At 33.0% G+C, this 10,297-nt stretch overlaps 1 protein-coding gene and 1 pseudogene across 1 annotated transcript; both read right to left on the reverse strand.

Annotated features, from left to right (window-relative positions):
- Positions 1-1,797: 1,797 nt before the first annotated feature.
- LOC123269852 lies at positions 1,798-3,366 on the reverse strand (annotated as a pseudogene).
- A 1,326-nt stretch (positions 3,367-4,692) lies between these two features.
- LOC123269857 lies at positions 4,693-6,184 on the reverse strand. Its single transcript, XM_044735748.1, has 2 exons — positions 5,677-6,184; positions 4,693-5,544 (listed from the first exon to the last, which is right to left on the reverse strand). The coding sequence occupies exons 1-2, from the start codon at positions 5,726-5,728 to the stop codon at positions 4,853-4,855; spliced, it is 744 nt and encodes a 247-aa protein (XP_044591683.1). The 5' UTR covers positions 5,729-6,184; the 3' UTR covers positions 4,693-4,852.
- Positions 6,185-10,297: the final 4,113 nt, after the last annotated feature.

Consider the following 10,297-nt stretch of genomic DNA (forward strand, 5'->3'; position numbering starts at 1 on the left):
ACAGCTTCTATATTAACTGTTGAATATTAATTTATAGGTATTTACAGTATAGTTCTACTGAATAAGAGTAATAAGAGCTACTACCGCTGGAAATTGAGTTATAGATATTTACAGTGTAGCTTACTGAGCTTCAGTCACTTAGGTTCCTTAGGAACGAACTTCTTGACTGGAGAACTTCTAGAGATCCAAGTGAACCACCGACAGAATTAATATCTTTAAATGTCATTAAGGTTCTGGAACGTTTGACTGTCGTAGAGTGCAAATAATCAAAAACTCTAGTTTTATCAATATGAAAATTTATTGTCTAAAAGATCTTACATAATAATATGTACAAGTTATAAAAATTAATAAAATAATATTGCAAGTTTTTTATTCTATAAATATGATTAAAACAAAGAAATACAATTGATCTGCTTACACTATATAACACATTTGACGTTATTTAACCGATTTTTCTAAAAGACTGTCTACTTCTATAGTAGTTTGATACACCATATTAGGATGTTTACCAAATTGACTGTAATCTAATTCAACAGTTTTACGTACGCAGCATTTTTCTCGAATAATAAGAAACAGTATAATCAGCAAAATATCAGCACTGATAGACCCGATTACAATATGTGCGTTCAAAAGTGATTCTATAGAAGATTTAAGTTTCTCCATTGTGATTTTTTCTTCATTGAACTGAATTAATGACATAAGTTTCTCCAAAATCTCTTCATCAGTCTATGGTTCTGGTGACAACTCGTTTTTGACAATACTACTTTCTGTGGTAGTCGCTCCAATAAATTCTGTTTTTTCAGAGGGGCGATGTTCTGTGCTATGTAACGATTCCGATAATTGATGAGGTAAATCATCTTCCGTCGTAGATGATGGCAGTGGTGTCGTTGATTTCTCAGAAGTAGAATGAGATACTGGATCCAGATGGAGTAGAGGAGTTTCCAAAATAAGCAATTGTCCTGGTTGAGGTGTTGAAGGATATTTAGAACGATCTACTTGATATAAGTTAACGTCGTTAATTCGAATTTTACCAGATTCTGCAGTATAGATATTATTTCAACTGATACGACACCATCTAACTATGATCGTTATACAGATTATGCAGACTTTTCAGAGCGCCATGTTGATTCTAGCGGTTGTTATGTGTTAGTTAAAAATTTTTTAATCCGTTCAATATTGAGTAGTTCCTATGATACAGTCTGAGCTTTATAATTATCACCTACACTGAGAGAAAAGTACATAGTTAGCTGAATTATAGCGTCACAAGTATAGAAAAATATAGTTTTCTAAACTTTTTTTTTGTAGTTACTCGAACTATGCATTGATTGAAGTAATTGTTGGTAGATACTTACCTTGACTATATTTCAATAAATATTTTTCTGTTCTCGTATTCAACAAAAAATTATTAGGTGACCTTCAGATCATAAGATTGTTACTGACAATGTCTCAGATAGTTTAATTGAAAGAGCTCTTTGTGCGAAACCAAAAGATCCGAGTTCAATTCCCCGTCCGTTTCTGTTTTCTGAGTTGAACCGAATCAAAGTGACATTAAATCCATTTTTAACTACAAATAGTATGTGTAACTATGTATTATGGTTCAATATCATAAATAATTTTAGGTATAAGAACTTCAATTAAATAGAGGTGATCCTATATAAGTAGAGTTAAGTAACCCAGTTGCATGATGCAACCTAATTGTATATTCAATTTATTAGTTAGCTTTTTGTATGTAGGAACAAAATAAATTCTATTTACATAAATTCGAAGATATATTTATTTATTTATCAAAATACAAAACTGTTTATACTAAAAAAATTGGCGTTTTTCTTAGATCGAAACTTACTTAAAGCTAGAACATTTAGATTGCACGGTTTTCTAAGTTATTTACATTTTTGGCAATGACGAAAAATCAGATATGTCCAGTACTTTGAGAACGCTTTGTCTTTCTCCTAAGAAATTGATGAGAAATAAGTTTTAGATGGTGTGTTCTCTAGGTGTCGATAATCGAATGACTTTACATATGTAGCAATATTTTCATAAGTAGACTCTACCGAGTTTAATTCAGATGCTACGCTGGGATCAAATAAAAATGAAGGTTGCGGTGGGGTTGTATCACTGGGATAACTAACTCCTTCTTCGTTATTAGGTTTTATTGCTCCCAGTTCAGATGCCACGCTGGAATCAATCGGAACTGGAGGTTGTGTTGAGCTTGTTACAGTGGGATAAGTAACTCGTTCTTCGTTATTAGCTTCTATGGGTTCCAGTTCAGATGTTCCGCTGGAATTAATTAGAACCGGAGGTTGCGGTGAGGTTGCATCAGTTGGATAAGTAACTTCTTCTTTGCTGGGTTCCTTGGGTTCCGAGTCAGATGCCACAATGGGATCAATCAAAACTGGAGGTTGTGGTGAGGTTGTAAAAGTATTAGAGCTGAACTCATCTTCTACCCGAATGGCAGCAGATGTTAGTTTTTCAAGTGCCTTTTCAATAGCGTGTAGTTCAGAAAATAAATCTTCACGGGTAATATGGCGTTTTTCAGATGTCTCAGATTCATATTCATGCTGGTGAGTTTTGGATGTGTCAAATAATTCAGGTTGAATAAATTTCAAATTTCCAACGAAATGTCCAGGTCCGGAAAATATTCCATCTGCAACGATCGATCCAGGTCAACCGATACTGATACTTCCACGGAATAATTCACTAATAGGTCCTACAAAAGGTCTTGTTTCGAACGCAGATCTATGTCTTGTACTGTATCCAGGCCTGATATGAAGGTGATGCTTAGAAAAATGTCCAAAATTAAGATTCTTCCGAGGTGCCTCAGAATAAGACTTTGGAATCATGAAAAATTCTCTATTATATATATCAGATTTATCAAAGTCGTTTGTTGGTGGCACAATTCTTTCGGCTAAGGGATCTGATTTTGGAGAGGAATGATCGGTCAGCGGACTAAGGGGAGTAACGTCAGCAAATGGATTATCTCGAATTCCTTTCCATTGGTATTGGGATGGATAAGCTTGCGTACCTAGAACAAGAAAGTAACATTGTAAATATATTCAATAAAAAAATCAGTGATGGCTAGATAATGACATTACATGTAATATGAATGTTAATAATAAATTTTTCAAATGTGAACTTACATGATTGACTCAAGAGAGCTGAGAGCAGCACAAACGCACTTTTGACGAGTGACATGTTCGAGATTCAAACACGAATGCCGCTCTTTGGACAGTAACTCGTTTTATACTTCCAGTTGTTTATCACTTTGCAAATACGTCACAAGCGCGGTCATACAAGCTATCAGCTTGTTTTTATGTTTTCTGACATATAACTTTACTTTAGGGTCATAGATCACTTTTGTGCGTGATGGTAAACTTTTGGCGTGATGGTGCTGTTCCTTTAGCACTTGGTGATAGTGTTTCGTTATGGGCCACTGATAATGTTTCATTACTGGATGCCAATAAGGGTTCTTCAGTAGATGACAATAGTTTTTCCTTAGCAAGTGTTGGTAGAATCTTGTCAGCACTTAGCGATAGTGTTTCGTTAACAGATGCCAAAAGTGGTTCGTCAGCAGGTGACGACAATGTTTTAGTAGAGAGTGATGGCAGAGTTTCGTTAACGCTCGGCGATAGTGCTTCGTTATCGGCGGGTGATGGTGCTTCACTTATGGACGACGATAGTTGTCCCTCGGCGGGTGATGTTAGTGTTTCATTAGCAAGTAATGATAGTAATCCATTGGTGGGTGTCGATAATGTTTCTTCAGCGGCAAACGATGAAGTGCTATTCTTCAGCAATTGATTTTGTCCATCTTCAACTAGTAATGTTCCAATTTCTTGAAACAATGTCCCGATGATTAGGATAAGCCCGCTTAACGAAGTCCTCTTAAACGACATTATTTCTTCAGTCTTCGATTTGTTACAAAGCTGCCAATTCCTGTCGCGCATTATATGCCGTAAATTATTTTTCCTTAGTGCTTACGATTCAGAGAAATTTAATAAAAAAATATCTTTATTTTACCTAAAAGATAAAGAGGGCACCATGAAAACCCAATTAATATTTCAGATAACGTTAACTGATAGCAAAAAAAAAATACCTAATTAAAACTCCAGAACCTTATCAATTTTTCCCAGTAGCAGTATAGGCTAAAAGTTGACCTTTTTTTCACTCATTGAAATACTTTCTGAAATTCAAATAAACCCAAGTGTCTTATCATGAGGTTATAGGTCACCGTTCATTGATAAAAGTTTTTCTTGCGCCACCTGGCGTGTGTAATTGCAAGCTGTCGAATGTCTTTTTTTCACTGTAGTTTCCCATCTATTATAAGATTAGCATGCATCTTTATATTATTTAGTCTCTAGCCGTCCGCTTTTTACATAAAAAAAAGTTAAAATCTAAAAACCTGGGTCGCTATAGTTTGTGCTGATTATTTTCAATAATCTTAAATAGAAATTATAAAGATAATTGATAATAATCAAGTAAAACGCGTAATAAAAAGCATAAACTACTATTATAAAATATCATATAAAAAAAAAATCAAAATAAATTTGAAAAAAAAATTTTTAACCTCAAAAAACCGTTCTGCTTACGGTATATACACATTCGGTAGTCTGGCTTGAGAACGGAACTTGGCGCCAGACTCTATCGAGTCTGTTGATCATGTTAATTATCAACCACAGGAGAACTATTGGTACGGCATTTCAATTGCCATCGATTTTTACATTCTAATTTTAAGGGTTTGTTCAAATAAAACCAATAATTATACAATGCATGCTTTTACTAAAATAACTAAGTTCAATATTCAATAGTTTCCATAAAATTGGTGTGACAATTCATGTAAATAGATAACAACAGATTTTCAAGGCTTAGCCACATTGGAATAATGTGACAAGATTTTCCAATCAATCCAAGAGCCACGTACTGATGTCATTGCAGAAACGGTGTACCTCAGAAGCCCTTGCAGACTCAATACTCCGATTTTCTTTTCTAACTGTGTAGCGACGTCAATATTATTAGTGTAGAAATCCGTTCGATTTTGAAGATCCCGCAACACTAATTTCGCTGAATTTACTTCTAGCAAGATAACCTTCATGTCAAATTGGTTTTCTTCAGTATTCAATCCACTAGCATTATCCATAGGCGTTGATTCATAATTGATGATCAGCGGGTTAATGGTCTTCTCTAGTTCATCACAAGATTCTTTAAGCTGGTTCAGCGCAACCTGAATCATGTTCATCACAAACCATTTTCTCGTCTTGGGCTTCTTTAGAAAATCTTTCACAGGTACGCTATTCCAGAAGATGTACATATCGTCAGATTCGTAGCCAGGGGACTGTTCGAAGGTAAAGCTTGTTTTTGAGAGTACCTTTATGTACTTTTCACTTGGGCAAATCAGATAATCATAGAGTCTGTAGATCAAGTTCTCGTAACTGGGTGGTAGACGTCCCATATCATCTTGTGGTCCCATATATTCATGTTTTAAGTCGAGTATAGCAGGATACAAAGGCTCACAGTCTTTATGACGCATCTGCACTACCCATGCTTGACCCCCTACAAAAGAGAAGAACACTTTTAGGAAGGCAAGATTGACATATTTATAACTTCAATGCATCAATAATCAATTTTAGTTTAATAATTTTTTAAATAGACACAAACATTATAATATTAATAATCAATACTTACATGAAATACTGAGGACAGCCACGAAGAATATGGTGATAGTTCTAGTGAACATTATGATATAACTTCCTAGACGCTTGTGTCTTTTGTTGGTTCAACTAGATCTTTTATACGGTCTAGTTATCAGAACTACATGAAAGGGTTCAAGGGTCACGTAACTTCTAACTGGCTTAGCTCCAAAATAACTTGATTTCATCAGTTATTGAATTGGTTATGATTTATGATTATATTAAATTGTCATCGGTTTAAATAACGTCTTAAGTTCTAATAGCTCATTTATACTTATAGTAAGTTTTATATGCTGCTGTGTATCGTCTGACACTATTAGTTCACTCACCAATAGAACACCATCATTTCAAACTGCATGATATGCATCTATCGTTAGCTAAGAAGTTAGAACCTCAAAACAACTTGAAAATTCCAGCTACGATAAAAATTGACCTTAAATTCAGTTAAACAGGTTAATATCTTATGGCACTATTTCTGTTTGTTTCATCAGTTATTTTTCCAGTGAATTCCATGTAGTATCTTATAGGTGTCATAGGTCAATAAAGCAAAATAAGGAGCTTATTATTCTTTTTCCATACAACATTGCGTTACTAGTTGTAAATATTTTTACAAATATAAATAATGCTGTGAAGCGGGAAAGAATAGGAGTTACGGTAATTGTTACGTGAAGCGTTCCACATTCACGTTACAGGATAATAAATGCATTTATTTAAAAAAATAAATTAATTTATAATATATTCATGCGCTCTCTTGTTTGATGAACTGAACGTCGATTATAACCATACATCTGTCATATTTATTTGTCATAGCTTAACATTTCATGGATTATAAAAGTTTTGTAACTGCTAACATTAGTTGCAGTGATAACTAATGAATTTGTATTAACATACGTATATAAAATAGTACTCATCGTTTGATTATGGATCTAAATCTAGAGTTTTCTAATTATCGTTATTAAACACAATGTGAATATATCGACAAGATTAAAATGTTGACAAGATGACAAGATTAATGGTAAACTTGATACTTTCACGCATCATTTAATGAGCGATATTCACTATTTGGTAGTGTGAAGAATACCGCTTGGTGTACATTGCACTACCAAATAGTGAATAGTCACTATTTCAATTTCAGAGAATGAAAAGCTGTGCCCTGTAGAGGATCTTCGAAGACATGAATAAAATAATAATAAATAAATAAATATATTATTATTATTATTATTATTTTTATTATTATTATTACTATCTAATTCGTAACAGGTCTGTTTTTGATCTACAGGCGATCAAAAACCGACTAAAAATTATGCAACGTTTTGGTCTGTTTTTGACCTTGATGCGATCAAAACCAGTTAAATGATTGTGACAAAAAAAGTCTGATTTTGGTCTTGAAACAATAGAAAACAATTTTATTATTGTTATATAGTTTATTATTGAAATTCCAATTATTACAAATATAAATAATGCTATGAAGCGGGAAAGAATAGGAGTTACGGTAATTATTACGTGAAGCGTTCCACATTCACGTAACAGGATATTGGTAGGAAAGGATTGAGAAAGGAATGTGGAGAGGATAATCTTAATGTGAGTTTATAGAATATGCGAGAAAAAATTATTAGATAGCTCGGACTGGGATTCGAACCCAGAACCTTCTGAAGACATGTCGGCTACTCTACCATTTGAGCTATCCGCTCTATACTAAATTTCCATTCGCTTATTCTATATACATTAAGCCACACCGTCCATCTTACGGCCAGCATTTTTACAAATATAAATAATGCTATGAAGCGGGAAAGAATAGGAGTTACGGTAAAGAGATTTACCTCCGTAACTTCTAAGCTTTTAGGTTCTTGCAGGGTCAACTTCATGTAAGATTAGTGAGAGTATATTTATTGAGAGCTCTTTTAAAGAGCGTTATATGTATTACAAATAACTATTTCCATCAATATGATAGCTCTAATTTTTTGGAAAGTTGTATAAATTCAAAAAAATTTTTAAATTCATGCTTTTTTAAATAAGAAAAATTCAATGTAGAAGAAGATTTATTTGAAATAAAAATTAAAAGTTTAATATTTTTCGATGTTTAAAACAATATTCTATAATTTCAGCGAAAAAAAATTATCATCGCATTATTGATGTAGCAGCCTAACACCAAACATTTATCAACTAAGTCAATATCTAAATGAAGGAATCAACAAATCGATTGATCCTTACGGAATGATTCTAAGATATCTTAATGGAAATTTCTAGGCAGTCTATTGCAGACAGAATGAAACAATAAAGTAAAGAAGAGATCATTTTATTTATTAAATATAATTTCCCATTACAACACCTCAATTAGGAAGGTTGGTAACTCTTTCAACGTCTCGTTTTAATGCGTTCTGAGATTTTAACAATGTAGATAAGTATTGTTTGACTATTTCCAGTTCACCTTTCAAGAAAGCAATCTCACTCATAACCTCATAATGATTCTTTTTCGGAATGGCTACAGTATCTTCATTAACGGTGGTTCCAGGAACTACTCCAATCTTCGAATCGCTTGACGTGGAAGGCACTAAATCTACCTGAGTGATCGACCCATAGTAGTTATTGGACGCGAGATCCGCCGCATAAGTATTGCCTTTCTGGATAGTCACGGACCCATAAGAAATATTGGGTCCATTACTAGCTTGTGGTTGACCATCTCCTCGATCATTTAATGGCGTAGCAGTCACCGGATACTGACGATTGTCTTTCTGGATATTTGGTACTTGGGTGGATGCTAGACCCGGATGAAGACTTCCGTTGTCTATGACGTCTTACGGCATCGGCACCTTTAAAAGAAAATCCACAGATTCGGTAGAATCTGGCGCCAAGTTCCGTTCAAATCCGTTGTAAACGGAGCGCCAGACTACCGAGTATGTTTACCATAAGCAGAACGATATTTTCAGGTTGCAAAATTTTATTCATTCTACAGACCTTTTTTTTTTTCAATGATACTCTATAATAATACGTTATATGTTATATTATCAATATTAATTAATAATGGTTTTTGAAAATAATAAATTCTATTTAAAATTAATTAAATTCACTGGCACAAACTATAGCGACCCAGATTTTTAGATCCTGACTTTTTTCTTATGGAGAAAGTGACATGCCACAGACTAAATAATTCGAGAATCCATGGTAATCCTTCTATAGATAGGAAACTACAGTTAGAAAAAAATATTTCACAGCTTGCACTTACACCCGCCAGGGTGCGCTGGAATTATTTCTACATAAACTGTAGCTTCAAGAGGATAGTTTGTTAGAAAAAATTCAGCCAACGCGAGATTTAAGTTGATACCAATTGTCAATTTTTATTATAATTACAAAAAATACTAAAATCCGAACAAAAACAGTTTCACTGTAAAAAAATCGCGCCAAGTCCACGTTCATAAGACTTTTAAGAAAAAAAAATTTTTTTTTCTTTACAAAAAGATATAAAATCAAAATATTAAAAAATCCAAGTAACCGATATGATTGTATATAATTTTCGGAAATTAAAAAACATTTTGTTGTAAATTTAAAAATTAAAGAAATAATTTTGGAACGTACTTGGTGTGCGTCATTGTGTATGTCAAATTTTTTTTCAGTCTTAATAGATAGATTTTACGAATTTTATAAAAAGTAAAATATTTTGCAACCACACACACTAAATACGTTCCAAAATTATTTCTTTAATTTTTAAATTTACAACAAAATGTTTTTTAATTTCCGAAAATTATATACAATCATATCGGTTACTTGGATTTTTTAATATTTTGATTTTATATCTTTTTGTAAAGAAAAAAAAATTTTTTTTTCTTAAAAGTCTTATGAACGTGGACTTGGCGCGATTTTTTTACAGTGAAACTGTTTTTGTTCGGATACCAGTATAAGTAAAATATTTATTACAAATCCAAAAAAATGAAGTGAAGTGAGACAAGTTACAGTTTCATCTCCTAAAAAATGTCTCTAGAAAAGAATTCGTAAATGCTTCAAATGCAAACTAAAATATAGTGGAGTAAAATAACATTATTGAGAGCACAAAAAGCATGAAATCAATTACTATTAATATTTTGCGAGAATAAACAATAGGCACTTACATGATACCTTTAGAATGGCGACAAGAAGGACTACAGCCGTTTTGGTGGATAACATGGTAGTTTCAGTGTTTTAATTCGAATTATGTACATCGCTATCTGTTGATGCTTTTATAGGATTGACTAATGACGTTGGCGAGGGGTCAACCATGTAGCAAAGGTTGAATGGTTGATCTGGTTCCGTTTTTTTCATAGAAAAGGTAGCATATGAACGAAACTACTGTTTATTGAATTGTTGACACTGGGGAAACTATCTGATCACCATTTTAATTCATTATTCAAAAAGCTATTGAAATTGTCAACTAGTCGGTTTCCGATTATAAACGACTTATTGATGCAAGAAAATTATTTAAATAAAGAATTGATATTAATGCTGATAACAAAAATTATCTAAAAGTGAAGGATGTTTAGAGCTCACGGAGAAATTATCCAACAAAAAAATTGATCAAATGATGCTGCGACTTTGAACATGATGTAGACTGAAATTTATCGGACTACAAATAAAATTTAATAGCT

Source organism: Cotesia glomerata, linkage group LG7, assembly GCF_020080835.1.
Source record: "Cotesia glomerata isolate CgM1 linkage group LG7, MPM_Cglom_v2.3, whole genome shotgun sequence".
Lineage (NCBI taxonomy): Eukaryota > Metazoa > Arthropoda > Insecta > Hymenoptera > Braconidae > Cotesia > Cotesia glomerata.